The sequence below is a fragment of the Ammospiza nelsoni genome, chromosome 3, assembly GCF_027579445.1.
Source record: "Ammospiza nelsoni isolate bAmmNel1 chromosome 3, bAmmNel1.pri, whole genome shotgun sequence".
Lineage (NCBI taxonomy): Eukaryota > Metazoa > Chordata > Aves > Passeriformes > Passerellidae > Ammospiza > Ammospiza nelsoni.
The window spans coordinates 61,868,017-61,886,874 of NC_080635.1; the positions used below are offsets into that span (position 1 = coordinate 61,868,017).

Genomic DNA, 18,858 nt, shown 5'->3' on the forward strand with positions numbered 1-18,858 from the left:
CTGCTATAAAAAAAGCCCAGACAATTCCAAATTCAACCTCGCAACCTCACCAAAAAAAACCCCTAAAACCAAACCAAAACAAACCAAAAAACCCCCAAAACAACAAAAAAGCACCTCAAACCAACAAACCCATGCTGTGAAAGATCTAGTAGGATGCTGTCCTAGTCCCCTTGATTACCAATACTAGCTTGCCTTGCTCTTCTGGGATGAAAATCCAGTATCTCTTTTTATCATAACCCTTTCTTTCTTTAAGCCCCTTCTGCCATTTAACCACAACCACCTATTTCAAGTCTTTCTTCTAGAACTCACAAAGTGTCATATTCTCCAGATTCTTTCACTCAGTCTGGATCCTGTGTCTCTTTTCTCTCTTTCTCTTCTCTCTTTCTCCTTCTATTTTTTCTCTTTCACTTTCTCCTTTTCTTTCTCTTTCTCTATTTTTTTTTTTTTGTACTACTGATAGTAGTAGCTGTTGTGCTGTCTTCTGGTTTCTAAGTCCCAGTCTTGTCCTTCTCTCCCACCATTCCTTCCTTCCCTGCATCCTTCCAACTGTTCGCAAGTGTCCAATCTCCTCTCTGGATTTCAAGAATTTTCTAGTTAATTTTGCTCTTATTCTGCTTTAAGTATATTATCCCCATTTCTTAGCTACAACTTCTATCTGCTGTGAAATTTTTACTTTTCCCCTGGTTCCTCCACCCCCTCATGCAAATCTGTCATCTTCCTTGGTTTGTTCTGTTCCTTTCCTGGTTTCCAAGCCTTAGCTCATCATTTTTGCATCTGGTCTGAGAGCAGTGGAGAATCACTCTGTGTGCTAGGAAACAGCAACTGTATCACTGTGAGCACCTGAATGAAGGTTTCTGGTTCTAATGCCTGGCTTCAGCTTTATCCAGGCCCTCATGGAACAACAATTGCAGGATTAGTTGGCTTTGCCTTCTGGCCCTGGAGTTGGAACATAATCTGTCAGCTGGAGAAAACGTGCAGATTGATAGCTGGCAGTGGGAGAGGGTGAGGTAATTTATAAATACTGAATTTTTAGCAATTCAAACTGGTAAGCTCCAATGAGTAATTACCTGGTAATATATAGGAATTGAAAATTTCTAAAAGGTTACATCATCCTTTTGATGAGTTAGGAAAGTATGAGGTATGCATTGTATATAAACACAAAAATGGTCTGGAACACAGACATATTGGGATGTCTCAAGAGGACAGTTGCTAGAATAATTTATTATGAGCAAACAAGAATATTGTAATCTTAAAAAGAGCTGAATAATTTGCTGAAATTTCCCAAAATATTAAGAGTGTTGGTAGCTTACCCCAGGACAGATGCTTGGTGTGGAAAATCTGCAACACTTAAAATGTAATGAGGTTGCAAAAAATTGGAAACAAGTCTCATAAAGAGTGGTGGTTTGCAGCATTTCCAACAGGCAAGGCAGCCATATCCAACAGTAACATTACATATTTGGAAGCTTTCAGAACTTCCTTGCCTGGTACTCGTCTTGATCCCTTCTCTCAGGACCTTAAACTTCACCATCTCACCGTCAGTGCTGCCAGTGCTGCCACTGACCATTAAACCTCTGATTCCTTGTTTGCAAGAGGTCCATCAAAGTAATTGCCACAGCTGACTTATTCATCACCTTTGGCAAAAATTGTCTTCAATCCATTGTAGAAATCAGGTGACTGGTAGTTGTCTGAAAATGCTTCATCTCTTTCCCTTTATGCATCAGATGATCAGGAGACACTTCAGAGGGTGCTCCTCTGTCCTCTGATTGTTGCCATTAGCTCACAGCTGGCCCGTCATCACCTGTCACAGGACAGCACCAAACACAGTTGAACTGCTCTTTTGTGTGGAGCCAAACCCTTCTTCCTCACCTTCAGAGTTTTCATCGATCCATTGCTGCACTCCAGGCATGTGAGCTATCCTGACTGGTCTCTGTGATTCCAGTGAGGTCATAACTATGTGGATGTTCATGGATTTCTAGCTTCTGTTTGTTGCCTGTGCTGCATGCGTATGAATCACTGGAGATTGATACTTGAAAGAGAAAGTTTAAGTCTCCTCCATCGTGCTGTCTCCCGGGCACATCATAATTGCACCTCATATTTTCATTTTTCCTCCGAGTTAGAGCCTCATTTCCAACAGCTGGTAATGGAGGGAGCAAGGTTAAGCAGAGTGAGATGAGAGGCTGCTGTAGCTGCTCATCCTCGCAGGCTCAGTGCAGTCAGTGAAACTCTTTGGAGAGTTACAGTAATTTACTTGCTCTTGGCACCAGATGGCAGCAGGGGAAGATTTAATAGGGCTCTCACAAGACCAGTTCCTTCATGTGTCTTTTGGAGTATCCAATACTAAGTCTATCAGCAACTCTTTTACCAGCAGTACCTTTAAGCAGAGGGTTTCTGTGATCTGGAATTTTGATTTGTTGTCTCAAATAAAAGTAACTAGTTTTGATGAAAAGAACAACAGGGTACTTATAAGACTTTTCAAAAAGACATGGAAACAAATGTCTGCCTGGGTTTCTACAGGAAAGAGAGAAAAAGTCCTCTATCTCCAAGCACAGCTCAGTGATTTCTAAGCACCACATCCCAGCAGATGTGTAACCCCCAGTCAGAATTGCTTGTATGGTATTCTGTTACCTTTGGTGTCTTGCCCAAGAATTTTGTTCCTTTAAAAGCAGTACTCAGCAGGGGTGCTGTTCACAACCTGTGAGGGTGTGATTCTGACACACTTGCTCATAGCACACTGTGACTTCACAGGGACTGGGGTAAGCAGAGTTTGCTTCGGTTTTGTTCTTTGAATATGAGAAAAGCATCTTAATGGAGAAAGAAATTAATCTTTGTAGCAGAATCTGTTGTAGTAATTCTCTGAAAATGTCATGTCATAAGCAGGGGAAAAAAAGTGCATTTGAGATGCAGCTGATGCTTAAACTTTGTAAAATTAGATTTTAATTATCTATCCACCATCAGCAATTCACATGAACCATTTGCTTCAAGAGTTACTCAAAATTGAATATATGGTGAATAATAATGTATTCCAAAACATAGGTAATAAATATGGAATTATTTCAAAGGAATAAAGCTCCATAAGCATCTTATTTTGTGGAGATTTTATGAGTAAAGATGCCTGGAAGGGATATTTTTCAGTCATTGAGTTGGTGTGCTGCTTTGTGAATTTCTACTGAATGGTCTGAAAATTGACAAGGGTGCGTAAAAGAAGTGGCAGGATTGATGGCTGATTAGGAAGTAATAATGAAGGAGTGGCAGCTGTAGTAAAAAAGAGTGTATCTGGAATAGGTTTAAAACATAAACTAATTTAGCCATCACAAAATAAAGGCTGATCAGTTCTTTTGAATCTGTAAACATAATGGTCCTACTCTGATTTCATGGGGACATGAGAATTCTTTCCTTGTGTCAGAATCTTATTTTATTTTCCTTCATCTCTGTGGTAGATGGCAGCAGCTTTAGATTTGCAAGTTCTCTTGTCAAAGGTGTTACTGATGTTATATACAGTCTCCAGGTAAAATTAGAAGAGTCTCTTTGCAGTATGGTGTATTTTAAAGGAAAAAAAAATAATGACTGTCTTAAAAAAACCCACAAAAAACCTAACTAGAATGGAAGCATAGAATAAATCCTGAGCTCCCCAAAACATAGAAATTATGTTTTACAGAAAGGACATCAGTCCCAACATTCTGGTCTCAAGCACCTGAAACTTTTTTTTTTTTTCTTGGAAAATTCTTTTCAAAGTTGTTTTTTGCTACAGAATTGCTTCCAGCAGTCAAACTATATATGTAAAGTAAATCAGGCTAAGGAGGGGCCCACACACTGAACAAGCAGTCGCTAACATGTCCCTTAGATGGTTTTGACCTGGGTCAGCTGCCGCTGCTTCGGTGCTTGGGCACGATTTGGGGTCTAGCCTGGGTCAGAGCTTGTTACAGATTGACAATTTGGATGTGTTCCTGTTTGTTTGAAAGGAAGCTGCAGGGAACTTCAGCTGTATTGTCATCAGAGCTGAAAGCAGACTGAATTGTGAAGAGCCATTTGGCATTGGGTCCTGAGAACAGTTTCTGGCCATTTCATTTACTAGTGCAAAAACCAGGCAAAGGTTCTGTGACTTGGTGTGGAGCCAGATGAGATGGCAAACGAGATGCAGAACAGCAAGTCCAGTCTGTTGCTGCCATGTGATTTCCTCCTGCTGGGAATTACTTGGCAAGGGGCAATCACTTGCCATGCCCAGTTGTCCGTGGAAGTAATGGACAGGGTGGGAGCTGTGGATCGGGTGGTAGATGGTAACTGGTTATCAGGGAAAATGGTTTGTGAGCATGAACTCACCATAGAGCAGGTGGTGAGAGATGTATTTCTCTTAATACAGACTTTAGGGTATGACTTCCTCAAGATATAAAGGAGAAAGAAAACCTTTTTTATCTCTTTCTGAGTAGGCAGCCTCACTACTGACTTCACTAAAGCTGCCAAAATATGATACCACATTAACAAATGGAGAAAAGTCTGGGAAATAAAATATTAGAAAGCTCTCTAATGGTCCTCAGTCACAGAAAAAAAAATTATTTTTGTACTTCTCAATTTCAGTATTGCTTTACTCAAATGGAGATTCAAGCGTCTCTATATACAATTGAGACATAAGGGTACCAACTGGACTACTCAGTTGAAACAAAAAGTTGCCAGGTCACTTAGAAGTGTAAAAATGAGCTCCCTTGTTTAGGGGATTCTTAAATAGCTCTATTATGTTACTTTTCACAGTATCAGAGACAGCATATAATCCACCCTGGTTCTTTTGTTGTTGTTTCACCTAAGTTGGTTTTGTTGTTTGGTTGGTTTTTTTTGTAATAATACATTGTACTTTTCAAGGTCCAGCTCACATTTTATTTTGGCTCATTTTTTCGTTTCTGGCTGGTTGAAAATTTTTTCTTGCTGTAAGACATTGTGTATGATTACTTTAGATCTTAAAGAAAGAGATTGCATGATATGGAGGGCAAATTCAGTATCTTTGTGCTGGTACAAAAACATGAATGGGAATATAGATGTAGGCTAGGATTATCTAGATTTAGAGGAAATCCATATAACTTGTCAAAATTGCTTTCTATTAATTGGAAGGCTTTATAGAGACAAAACAGACATTTTCTAGGTGCTGAACCAGAGTTCTAGATGCATGTTTTTGTGTGGAATTAATGTACACCAAATGTCAACATATTACTGGAAGTCCCTCCAAGGCTTTGATGAGTAATAGGTATACATGCTTTCTGTCCCTTGTACCACTGTATTTAGTCCTGCTTAAGTGCACCTATCCCTTCAAAGAAACAGCTGAAATAACAGAGTATTTGCAATGTGCTGATACAGGTCAAATATGAGCTTGTTTTAGATTGAAAAAGAAATTGCCATAGCTCTGTTATTGTTTTAGTGTATGTGGTCATTGCTGGTTTCAGGGCTATCTTTCTCACATATTAAACTGAGCTTTTCAGAAACCCCTTATGAAAGAACTTTCTGTCTTTACATTCTCTGGATGTTCTAGCAAATCTACAGTTTCAAAACCCTCCAGAGAACTCTGCAGCCTGATAGATTTTTCAGTTATTCTGTACATGGAATTTCCCAATTCATCTTTCAGATGCTCCTGACAGGAGTTTGGCAGAGCCTCACAGCTGTAGGTAGTTTGTCCTGGCTTTAGGAGAGTAAATAGGAAGTGGCACCATGGAGGTTTGTGCTGCTCTGCATTTTGGCTGAACTCAGCTGTTGGTGTAAGGAGGGAACCTTGTCCTGTCACAGTACAGATGGCTGTTCTGGAACGTGTCATGGGCCCTCAGGGTGTGACCTCAGTGCACTTTCCAGTAAAAACAGGTGAAACAACTTGGCACGGCCTCAAATGGAACATGGACAGCAGAGACATGTACAATAAAGCTATCATAAGAATTTCTAAATTTACTCTTCAGTAGTAATTGTTCATCACTTTTTTCAGAATGATGGTTCCAAGAATTTAGGTGGCTGGCATAAATTACCCAGTATGTTCAGAATCAGAAAAGCCTAGCGAAGCAAGCATAGCTTCTTTGTGTGCTGCTCTGACTTGTATGTAGTTCTTACAGGAAGGAGAAGTGATACTGTTTGTTAACTATTATCTTCATGGCACATAGCAGGATGCAAAAGATGCAGTATGATACTCCAACCTTTTGATGGAGTTTGGTCCTTTTCCTTGAAAAACATTTCCCACATCCTTCTCCCTGCCCTCGCCCCCACTCAATCCCCCCAAAAATCAGCCCAACTTAATGTTTTGTTGCCAGTGCTTTATAATGTCACTTGTGTTTGCCCACAGTACACTTAGAAATAAAAGGTTATGAAGTCCAGATTATCAGTCAGGTTCAAGGTGATGAATCAGGTCTAAGGTTCAGCTGGAAAACCAGTGCACAAGTGTATCAACAAAGTCCATGACCAGTGACAGGAACAACTATGGTGAGCTAATGACAGACTCACTGTGTCTCACACAGCTCAAGCAGGACCTGAAGCATGGGCTGAGCTGAAATGGGGCTCCTGGGCCTGGGGGCAGGGTATCTAGGGAGGCCCCAGATCTGTGTTTCTATGAAATATCTGATAGGATGGAAAGAAGAAGGAGGCAGACTCTTTTCAGTGGTGTTCAGTGACAGGACAAGGATAAACTTTTGTGTGACGGTGCTCAAACACTGAACTCATTGCCTATAGAGGAAGGAGATTCCACCTCTGAAGAAATTCAAGACTGCAAAGGACATGGCCCTGAGAAGCCTGCTTCAGCTGTCTGTGCTCTGAGCAGGGGGCACTGGACTAGATCTTCAGAGGTTGTGAGAGACTGGACTATTAAATGATTAATGACTCAAAACATTTGTCCATTTGTGGAGGCGCCAGGATGCTTTGCTGGGGCCAGTTGTGGGGGCTGCTCATAACAGAGGTCTCTTTCAGCCCCAACTGTTCTGATCTGTTCTTGTTAGTAACAAGCAGAATCTATTTTCCCACTTTGCAGTGAAGCATAGAGGGGTAGAAAAGGTCACTTCTGGATAGGGAGAAGGAAATGGTTTCCAGGTTACTTCTGCTAAACAAGAGAGCTGAGGGTCTGTCCAAGCAGGCTTTTTCCCCAAGGCAAACGTAGCAAATGAACAGATCTGAGGCAGCTACGTGCTACCAAGAGGGGCATGTTCCCAGTGGCACTGATATTGCACAGAGGTTTGTGCCTCTGCTGGTGCTCTGTGTCACAGCTGTGCGTGTGTGTGTCTGTGCTCAGCACTGAGCTCTCCATCAGGCACATTCCTCATGTGCAGTGCAAGGGAGAGGCAGGAAGAACAAAGTGCAACAAGGGAAGTGTTGGACACATGCAGTAGTGGGGAACACTGCCCAGCAAATGGCTTCTGTGTGCCATTACTCAAGGCAGCCAGCTGATTCTTCATAAACTGGCAGTGTGCTGGCTGTGCTTTACCTCTGAACTGTCCTGGAAGAATATGACACTTCAGAATGGCGTGTTCTCGCCCTCTTCTTTTAGACCCTGTCATCTTTTAGACCCTCTCATTCACACACATTTAAAGCTATATGCTGTAATATGTGTCACTTGACAGGGGAATACCCAGCTATAGGTGTGCTGGGTTCTGTGATCAGCTCAGCAGCTCTTCTGAATCATGTGGAATCAATGCTAGCCAGGAATAATAGCACCAGGCTTTTGATGGTTTTGGGTTTTTGGGTTTTTTTTCACTTACTTCAGTGTTCATAATATCAAGAAATGCAAATGCAACCTCCTGGAATTAGAGAAATTCAGATTTTGATAATGTTCTATAGCTAAGAGTTCATTTCTATTTTGAAGTAAAAGGGAATGGATTAACATCTTAGATGTGCAAGTGTGCTTTTTTGAAGTCTTTGTTTCTGCTTAGATTTTTTGACATATGATATGATTTCCCCTCTTTCCCCCTCATTGGTAGTATTAACAGTTGCAAATATCAAGATGTGTAGAATAAAACCTGCAGGTATCAAGTCTGTTTTTCTTTGCTTGATCCTGGTTGCATGATTGTTTTAATTGACTTAGGCTAGCTTAGCAATGAATCCAGGTTAGGATAACAGCAAAGCCCTTTGCTTAGGTCACAGATGAGTACTTGCACTTAGAAGATCTTTGCCATGCATCTGTTTCCATCAGTGTTGTCCGTAATGAGAGGACTCTGCCTCCCTGCAAAGCACGACTGATGATGACATCCAACTGCCCTGATTATCAGCAGTCTTTTAAATTACAGGCTGGTCTAAATTATTTTAAACTTACAGATGCTAGCAGTTTAAATCTTTTATTAAATGATTAATTAGAAGCACCAGTAACAGTCCTCCAGAACGACTTTTGAAATGGAATATTGCCTTGCTGATGCATATAAATACATGCAGAGATTTATTTTTCTTGTGATGGGCTTCCCAGGAGTATTGTTGCTCAGTTTCCAAATTTTGGTCAAGTTTCATGTGTTCAGAAATTATGAGGACAGAACTGTCCTATACAGTAAACTAGTCTGATCTTCTGAATAACACAGGTCATAAAATACCCCAGATATTTTATTCAAGTTGGCGCCTACTTTTTAGAAAAGGGTGCTGGTCTGTGCTAAAAATTAACAGCTGAGAACAGTCTACCATAGTTCTTTGTGAATGTCCCAGGAACAGGTAAAAATTTGCACCTCCCTTCTCATCTGAATTTACTGAAAGTTAGTTACCAGGCAGGAAACATTCTTTCTGCCTTGCTGAATTCAAGACTCCATCATCAATGTTTTGGTGTTTGTATTTTTCTTTGTTTAAAATCTTCATGCTTAAGGTTGATATTATTTACCCATGTGAAAATGAAACATTTAACCTAGGTTAGGAATTTGACCTCTCTCAAAGGAGAAAGGTAGACGCTACTTGGAAGTGAATTTTTCCACTTGCCTGAGGCTGGTTTGATTCTGTGGAGAGGCACAGCCTTTCTACTCACTGCACAGCAAATCCCAGTTTTGATATCTGCATCCCACATTCATAAACCTTTTGGTCACAAAATTACACCTTGATATAATTTCAACTGATTATTGTCTATGACCCTGCAGGGTTTTTTTTAGAGATATGGCTTTTCAAGAGATCTTCTCTATTCTCTAGACAGTTCTCCTGTTGTATTAGCATAACTTTTATTCCTTGTTCTTATATCTGTATCTTCATATTTAGTCATATTAAAACCGATTTTATTTGATTGCACAAAGGTTTGTATCAGTGACCTTCCTTTTCAATATTTAGTGTTTCTCCAACCTTTACCCTGCAGTCTTTATCCAATGTTATTTTATGGGCCTTCTTTCCAGTTAGTAAGAAAAATGTTAATTAGAGTAGAACCTAGAATTGATTCTTGCATAACCCCATTAGGGCTGCTGTGGTATTAATTTGCAGGTGATTTGCTGGTTCAGTGACATTTATGATAAATGCTGAAGAGTCAAATATTTGTTCATGATAGCTAATTAAAAATACATTCCAGTGATCAAATATTTATAATGAGTGGAAGACTGTCAAACTTCTTTTCAGAATGAGATTTTCACATTTCTAGCAAAGGCAACATTTAATTAATAGTTTTAGGTCAACCTCTACATGAAGGTTTCAAGTCAGCCTAAGAGTCACAGCCCCTTTCCTTGCTGGGAGTAAGCATTTCCCATAAGAACCTGAGCAAGTTTCAGTTAGGGGGAAAAGTCATCATTTAGGAGGACAGGACATGAGGATCAAGATTCAGGTCTTAGAGCTTCTAGAAGTTAGTGAAGCAGCTGGAGACTGCTCTAGCCAGGGCTGCAAGGTCCTCCTTCCCCTCATCTCCAGCCATTGTTGAAATACCAGGAAAAGTATGGGATGCAGGTTATGTCAAATCAGACTGGTACCAGAGCAAGAAAAGTAGGTGTGGGGCTGTCCAAACTTAGAAAACACCTTCCTTCCATTTCAGCTCTTAGTGTCCATGGTTTATTTTTTCTAGAGCACCTTCTTTACATGAGCTGCTCATCAAAATGTGTTCAGTTTGTGGCTGGATCACACTGGCATAACTTCAGAGCACTGCAGTCTGATCCTCTGTTTTCAAGGACCAAACTTTCCTAACACCTTTGAAACTTCCCCATATGTTGTATTACAGAAAATACTTTTCAGCCAATTTACAAAGAGTTAGCTTTACAAAAGCACTTCCCCAAGTAAACACAGGCAAAAGACCAAGAGTAACAGAAGAATTCATCTTCAATTTTTGCATCCTTTCAAATGAACTCTAAAATCTGATTTTTTGGTGAGATGTTCCTGTAAGTGGAAGTTGTCAGAAGGGCACAGTCTCAGAGGGTGAGCTTCACAGCTCCTTTTTCTGCTGTGCACCTACAGATGCACCCGGGTGTGCCCCTGTTTGATGCTGTCCCGCCCTGTGAATCCAGGTGAGGGACTGAAACTGTTGTCTGTGCCTTTAATGCAACTCTTGAGTATCAAATGAGCATGAGCATGAGCACCAATGAGCATGAGCACCAATGGACATGTGTGATCAGCCCACAGCTTTGCAGAACTGCCTTCTCTATACATTTCCAATGAGCAGTGTAGAGGTGCACACTACGTGCAGAATCATTCTTATTTTCCTTCTCACTACTTTTCATTTTTGACACAAATCTTTTTCTGTTGGGATAGTATAACCACACTTTGGTTAATATATATGCATTTGTGCAACCAAGGCAATGAACCTCATCTGGTTGCTGACACTTTCCTGTTCTCATGAAAATTTATTTAGAATCTCTTCTGAGATACCCTTCTAAGAAGACTGAAAAACTATGCATGTGGTACTGAGAGAAAAAACACTCTACATTGGATGAAATCTCTTATGTATTTAATTTATAATTGCTATATACATATCTGCGCCTGTGAATATTGCTATTGTTATGTGGTAGTGGTTTTAACTATGTTGATGGGCTGTCTGTCGTGCTGTCAGTCGCAGATAAAGGCTGGAGCAGTGCATTGTATTAGGCTTTGTGCAAACCCTGTCAAAAGGACTGAATCTCTTCTCTCAGAATAGACAAATAGCAGAGCTGGCAAATAAACACCAACTTAAGAAGCCCTAGGAAAAGTGTAACTATCATCAGTATGCAGCTTAATAACTTATTCCTGCACTTGCACTTCAAAATATTCATGATGTTCTGAGATCTTCTTTTATGTTTCAGAATTAGGGAGCCAAGTGTAAGATGGTTGTGATTTCTGCATCCATAACAATCCTAGCTGGATAGCTTTGGGGAAATAACCATGTCTAGCTCTTCCATGCTTTGAAAGGTTCAAATGGCAGAAGACCTCTTCCTCCTTAGAGAAATTGCTTTCACTGTTTTGTGATATCCTGGTGGATGAAGGAGTGTGTAATCGCAGAAAGCAAAGTATCAGTTTGGATGACTCTTTGGCCAGGATGTAGTGAGAGCTTTGAAAGGGTGGCTTTCATCTAATGTCATTTTTTTGAATAAGGAAAAGAAGGAAGCAAATGTCATGGAAGCATAAATATGCTGCTTTGGTTATGCACTGCAAAGAATGCTTTTACCTAGTTATACCACAATAGTTACAATGATATGCTCTAAAAATGTGGTTTATTTCAAACTGCAAAACATTTCTCTAGCTAAGGTGCAAATATTGCATATCTTTTTCCCTTCTTTTGTATTTTTTTATTTAATTGATAAATAAATAATAGTAAAGGATCTGAAAGTGATAACTGAGATAACTCCTAAATAAATGCAAATGAAATAATACAAATATTGGAGGTCAGCTCCTCTTTACTACAATATGAAGTCATTCAACTACATGAGAACTATTTTTCTTTCTCTAGTGAACATTTTTTAAATTTTGTATTGCTCCTCAGCAGTGTTTTTGAAACAAGGCAGTTTAAATATGAAAAGAGTGTTGGTACAGCTAATAGGGTTATGCTTAGTGTTTGCTTTGTGGACAGGTAGACTGTGCTTTTTGCATTTCAGTTATCCTCTGCTTTTTCATTTGTGGTTTATTTTTGCTAGCAAGTAGAGTACAGAAATATTCAAGATTCCTGCTCTTGAATGGTGGTAGAAGGAGTAAAGTATTGCATCATTCTGTGTGCTTGTGCTAATGACAGACAAAACCAGGGTATTGAACTGGCAAATTGCGCTAAGACTTGCAGAATAAGAAAGACATTTTAAAAACAAAGATTTGTTGTTGGTGTTATTGTTGGAAAATATAAATTTTCAGTTTGCCAATATAGATAGTGTCAATTTAGTTTTTATTACATTAGACCCAGTGGCAGAAAACTAAAAAATCTGTCTTGTGCCTGATTTGATCCAGCTCTATGAGTTGCACAGCCATATTGATTAAAGGGAAAGTGCAGAGAGAGGCTTAGGGCAAATTTACATTTCCCTGGTCATAGTCACTCTGTGCCACAAAGAGGCACAAGTTTGTGCAGCCCAAAAATTGTTCAGTATTCATCAGCTTTTCAAGACTGTAAAGTGTTGGGCTTACTCTGATTTTCAAAAGCACTGCAGGTGTGTCACAGCAGTTGGGAGTCAGCTAATCATAGCCAAGTACAGCACAATTTTGTGCAGATGAGAAGGTTTGTGGTAGCTGTGGAGCTGCACACCCTTTGCCCTGTTCTGTGAGGAGGAAAAAAGGCTGTTGTGGGGTCTCTGCAGGAATAAATCTCTTGATATGTCAGGAATTCCTCCCATGCTTGCCTAACGAGATCAAACCTAAGCATCTTGAAAAAAATCTCAGTAGATTTTGCTTCAGGATTCTTTATTAATTGCCAAGACATCTACTGTAGCTTAGAATAAGGCAGGAAGAATTTGAGTTCATTTTATAGCTTTACTACTCAGTAGAGTGTGATGAAATTATCTCTATGTTGTGTTATTCTCAGAGTAGATTTCAGATCTCTTTCCACCTGAGAAGCAGGGAGCATGACAGGTGATGTTAGGGCTACACATTTGGCTTGCAGTTTAGGGCTGGCAAGAGAAGGATTATGCCATCTTGAGAAGTGCTTAGCATCTCCAGCAAGACATTGGATAAACTCCAGTGAAGGTCACTGATGCTGCTGAGCACCACAGCAGAATTGCTCTGGTTGGCATCTAATACAAACCTCATCTGCGGTCTTCTCCTGGCTGTGGACACTTCTGAATACAATTGTTTTAATTACATGGAAAAAAAATTTATCTGAGCCCACAAACTCTCCTTCACAACTACAATTCTAGTGTATGAAGGGCAGATTTTTTGCTACAGTTGAGAAAGCAGCAGAGGTGGATTTTAGTGATAAGCAATGTACAGACAATTTTAGTAATGTCCAGTCTCAGTTTAGTATGAAGATTTGCGAGCAGGAGTCTGAGTTGTTATTTTTTCATTCTGCCATATGTTAGTTTGAACATTTTTTTTCTTTTTTCCATTTCGCTGTGATGAATTTCATTGCTTATTTCATTAGCAGCAATCATTTTTTTCATGTTGAAAATCGAACTGGAAGACTTCAGTAGAACAAGGCTTGAGAGAACTGATAGAAAGAGTAGCTGCTGTAAATTGTGAAATGCACATCTGGAAGCATCTCTCAAAAATTTAGTATTTATAGCAAAAAATTAATATTTATAGCAGAATATACTTCTTGATATGCGGCATTCTTTGTTTAGTGTGATATTGCCATTGCCTCAGTACCCTGACTTGATGTTGTAGGACACTGTGATAGTGAGGATATTTTCTGTCAGCTGAGATGTGTGAGATCTTAACCTCTAGTGATCAGAAATTGTCTCATGGTATTTTTCATATAAAAAGAGATCATACCAATTCCAGCTGGGCCTAATCTACTTACCAACATTATCCTGCTAATTGAATTGTGCTTGTTCTTCATTGCTTTCTGCTGTAAAATATTTGGTAAATGCTGGCATTTTGTTGGTGAACAATACAAGCTCTGGAGAGTTAGCTATAATTCAAATAGAGCAGAACAGAAAGTAGTGCCTAATCATTACATAGCCACAACTACTGTTGTAATTTGAATGTTGCTATCCTGACTACTAAAAGGAACACCAAAAAAATAGAGCAAGAAAGGAGAAGAACAGGGGGTTGTGTTGCACATCAAACCTATAAAAGTGCTTTTTCTCATATCTCTTATCTTCTGAAAAGTTATAGGGTACAAAAGAAGTTTCAGCCCAGCATTTCAGAACTTCATTATTTCTGGAGAGATGCTGAGCTCAGCAGGGTGAGCAAAAGGCACTTAGGTAATAAAGCAGAAATATAGTTTAGCTATAGCTTATTTATTTATTTATTTATTTATTTAATAGTATTACTATCAGTGAGTGGTATTGGCATAAATACAGGGCAAGGAAAAGTTTGCATTGTGAACTGATTTGAAAAGGATATTTTTCAAAGTGGTGATACATAGTAGTATAATTAATGGTAACACAGAGGAGGAACCTACTCCTTTGGAAGTTTAGGGCTTTATTAACTTTCCAATTCTAACAGAAAACAACAAAACAACCCTTTCAAAAATACATGTACCATTTCTACAACAGGATAACATGTGGCTGACTCTGGAAAAGAACCATTTTGTTTGTATACTAGATTCCAGAGTTGCTGGGTTTATACTGAAAGGGATAAATGAGTTAATTGAACTATTTTCATGTCTTTTCTGGATTCCTTTAGAAGCCTGTGTTTTACAGCTATCCAGCTATCTAGGTATGATCTTTGATTTGTCTTTTTTGTTTGGTCTACTGAGAGCATTCAATGTTTCCACAAGAGACATAAAAAATTTATTTATGTGTGAGTCTTTCTGTGGCATTAACTTTTCCTTTCTAGTGAGCAGTTCATGAGTGTAGGAGTTTCTAATAGAGTTGATCTGCAGAAGAAAGAGGATGATTAGTACCAGCAGGCAAATGGTGCACAGGATTGTTGTGTGCAGCATACCCACCCACTGTCCTCTATTTCTTGGGAGTTATGAACATATTTTACTTCCCAGTCTGTGGAACTGGACGGCTTTTAGGTGGATTCTCCCCCAGCTGGTGCAGGGAACAGTATGTTTCTCATAGGATGTTTCTATCAGAGCAGAGTCTCAGAAGGAGATGGTGTTGGTTATCCCTGTCCTGCCTTGCAGCCTACAGTTTACCTGGGGAACACAAAAACTGGGAACAGCTGCAAGTGGGGTGTTATGTATTAACATATTCTCTCATTCATGTGCCTCTCTCCTGCTGTTTTCTTGATGATCAGTATTGAGTGCTGCCAGTGGGATGGTGGCAGTTGTTTTCCACTGCTGCTGCTTTTCCATAACCAAGTTTCTGCTGTCAGCAACTACAAGATTTTTGCTGGATACACTAGCTGGCTTCAATCCCAGTGCATCCTGCTCTGAAAGCAGGAGTTTCCTTTTTACTCTCTTGGGCTATATAGCAGATGAGAGGACACCAAAGAATCTCACTCATATGCTGGTGCAGACCTGTGTTTGTGTGTTTTGTGTGTTTCTGTTCTTGGGCTGGTATGATTTGTTTCTCTTTAGAATTTTGTAGTCCAAGCAGTTTTAAATGGCATTTACTTGAATATGATCTGAAAATAGAAGAAACCTAGTGACCAGAGCCATGTGTGAGTTTGTCCCTAGAGTACATTTAGGGAGGTGTGACTGCAGTGCACTGCAAAGTTGAAACCTGAGGGTGGACACAGAGAAAGGTGTGCTTGTAGATGCCCACAGATCTCAGTGACACTGTTTTGTGTAGAAAGTCTAAGACCAAGGCTTTTTTGAAGTGCCCTGGCCCCACCAGGGTTAATATCAAATGGGGGAGCTGGGTTTCACTGTTTGTCTCAGCTTTCCCATCTGTAAGTTACCACTTGGGGTGCTCATTATCTTACCACTCTTGTCATGTATTAAACATTCGTAATGCACTAGTCTCAAAATGTGTTGAATAAAAAAGGTATCAGACTGATTATACTAAAACCTTATTTGTGTGCCATTGCTGTTTCATATTTGGGCTGGGTATATATATATAAGATATATATCTTTCCTCTGTACTTGGGAACTCAAAAATTACAAGAAATTAATTCCTTTACAGTTGCATTTGATTTGCTCTGTTTTTAAAAGTAATGATATACAAATTAAATACATCTTTAGTATATCTTTAGAAAAAATTCAATGCATGTCCTTTTGTTGTAATTGCAGCAATCACTGAAGAGGAGAGGAAGTAAAGACCTACCAAAATCAGAAAAAAAGTCACAGCAGACACCAACAGAGGTAGGTTGCAAGTAACTGTAGCCTTGATTCCTATGTGAAGACTTCAGGGAACTGTGGAAATGGGGTACATGGTTTATGTATTTGCACTTGGCTTGCTTTTTGCTTTGCCCTTTGTTTTCCTTTGTGCTGTGAAATGGAAGAGCTCTTATCCCAGATCTGCAGTCAGGAGCCACTAATCTCAACGACTCCCTAAACAAACTTGGTGCTGCTACAGAACCCACCAGCTTCCACTACTCTGAATTTTAGGCAAAGTAAAATGGCAGCAGCAGTGAAACAAGATTTTAGGCTCTATTTGTGCTGACTTCAGGATTTTTGAACACTGTAAAGTCTGATAATGTTGTAAGCATAGAAAATATAAGGTTTTTTACAAACCCCCCTTTTCCCACCCTCTAAGGTACTTCTGGCGACTGTGCAAATTTTAGTCACAAGTAAAACAATATTTTCCCCTCTTTTTAATTTATTGATCAGTGAAAAAATATTGCAGAAAAATATCTTAGTATCTTAAGCCATGTACCTGTGATAATCTTGTAAATTAAGACAATCCCACTGGAGGTCTCCTGTTTGATTTCAAGTTTGTTCAAATACTGCTTTTTTTCCTCAGGACGACAATGAAGACCTGAAGTGCCAGCTACAGTTTGTCAAAGAAGAAGCAGCCTTGATGAGGAAGAAAATGGCTAAAATTGATAAAGAGAAAGACAGATTTGAACATGAGCTGCAAAAATACAGATCATTTTATGGGGATTTGGACAGTCCCTTGCCAAAAGGTGAAGCAGGTGGGCCACCTACCACAAGAGAAGCTGAACTCAAGCTTCGATTGAGGCTTGTGGAGGAGGAAGCTAACATTCTTGGGAGGAAAATAGTGGAACTAGAAGTAGAAAATAGAGGACTGAAAGCAGAGCTTGATGATTTAAGAGGAGATGATTTCTCAGGGACCACTAACCCGCTCCTGGGAGAGCAGAATGAATCCCTGTCAGAATTACGACAGCATTTGCAGCTAGTAGAAGATGAAACAGAATTGCTGAGGAGAAATGTAGCTGATTTAGAAGAACAAAACAAACGCATAACAGCTGAGCTGAACAAATACAAGTACAAGTCTGGGGCCCATGAGAGCTCTAGGCACCATGACAATGCCAAGACGGAAGCATTACAAGAGGAGCTAAAAGCTGCACGAATGCAGATCAACGAGCTGAGTGGCAAAGTCATGCAGCTGCAGTATGAGAACAGAGTGCTGATGTCCAACATGCAGCGCTACGACCTGGCCTCTCACCTGGGGATCCGTGGCAGCCCCAGAGACAGCGATGCGGAAAGCGATGCGGGAAAAAAGGAGAGCGATGATGATTCCCGCCCCCCTCACCGCAAAAGGGAAGGTCCCATCGGTGGGGAAAGCGACTCCGAAGAGGTGCGCAACATCCGGTGCCTGACGCCCACCAGGTCTTTTTATCCGACGCCGTCGGGGTGGCAGAAGAGCTTCACTGACAGGCAGCAGATGAAGGACATTCGCTCCGAAGCCGAGCGGCTGGGCAAGACAATAGACCGCCTCATTTCCGACACGAGCACCATCATCACAGAGGCAAGAATTTATGTGGCCAATGGGGACCTCTTTGGGCTGATGGACGAGGAGGACGATGGCAGCAGGATACGTGAGCACGAGCTCCTCTACCGCATCAACGCGCAGATGAAGGCCTTCAGGAAGGAGCTCCAGGCTTTCATCGACAGACTGGAAGTTCCAAAGTCTTCGGATGATCGAAGTGCAGATGAACCTTTGTCAGTGAGTCAGGTAGACTTTTACTTATTACGGCCTACAGGTAAAAAGGCTCTGCCAAGCAAATTAAACCTCAATTTTGATTTATGGCACAAAAAGAAAATTCTTTATTCTAGGCAGTGAACAAAAATCACTGTTTCCTATATTACCTGAAATTCTTATTTGGCCATATGAAAACATACTCTACCAATAGAGTTGTTTGTGAACAGTGAATAAATCTGGTCTCCTTAAAATTAAAATTATGCTCTAGGAGACAGAACATTTTACTCCTTTTTGGCTTTACAATTGCATTTGACAGAGTTGGGCCTTCATTGCCACTAAAGGCAGTGCAAATGGTATTTTTGGTGCTTATGAACATGATTGTTTTCTTAGTGGATGGGTTCCTATTAAATGGATAAAAGGGAAGTTTTATTAATTTTAAACAGGAGGAAATACTAAATTTCAAAAACTGTAGAGAATATGGCAAACCACAGATTAAAAGAAACCATATAAATCTACTTTATAGAGATACAGAGCCACACAGTAATGTGAATATTGTAGTTGCTGTAATAGATTGCATCTTGTTGAAGGCCTACTTGCATGCAGCAGTAACAAGCATCTTTGTTGTGGTTTGTTTTTGTGCAGAATTGTTTCAGAGAGGTTTTGGGGAGCAAACTCCTTGCTGACTCAAGATCTTTTGCCATGAAAAATGAAAATTATCTACCCTTATCTTATACAATCCTATAGTTGGCATATCTTGTTATTGCTAATGAAGTTATCCAATGTTTTGTAAGTCTCTTGCTGTGGTAATTTACTTTGTGCTGTCTTGCTAGTTTACAGTCGAAGTAGTTGCCAGGTGAAGCTGAAAGCTATTCTTATTCCTATGCTGACTAATTAGTCTTTTGTTTCCTTGTATCAGAAAGTCACA

General features: G+C 39.9%; 1 protein-coding gene across 1 annotated transcript in view; it reads left to right on the forward strand.

The window, feature by feature from the left end:
• MTCL3 (MTCL family member 3) overlaps positions 1-18,677 on the forward strand; it is a 30,698-nt gene extending 12,021 nt beyond the window's left edge. The window contains exons 5-7 of the mRNA XM_059467749.1: positions 16,118-16,189; positions 16,791-17,966; positions 18,576-18,677. Coding sequence (XP_059323732.1) covers positions 16,118-16,189; positions 16,791-17,966; positions 18,576-18,677 — 1,350 coding nt within the window. The remainder of the gene's footprint in view (positions 1-16,117; positions 16,190-16,790; positions 17,967-18,575) is intronic.
• Positions 18,678-18,858: the final 181 nt, after the last annotated feature.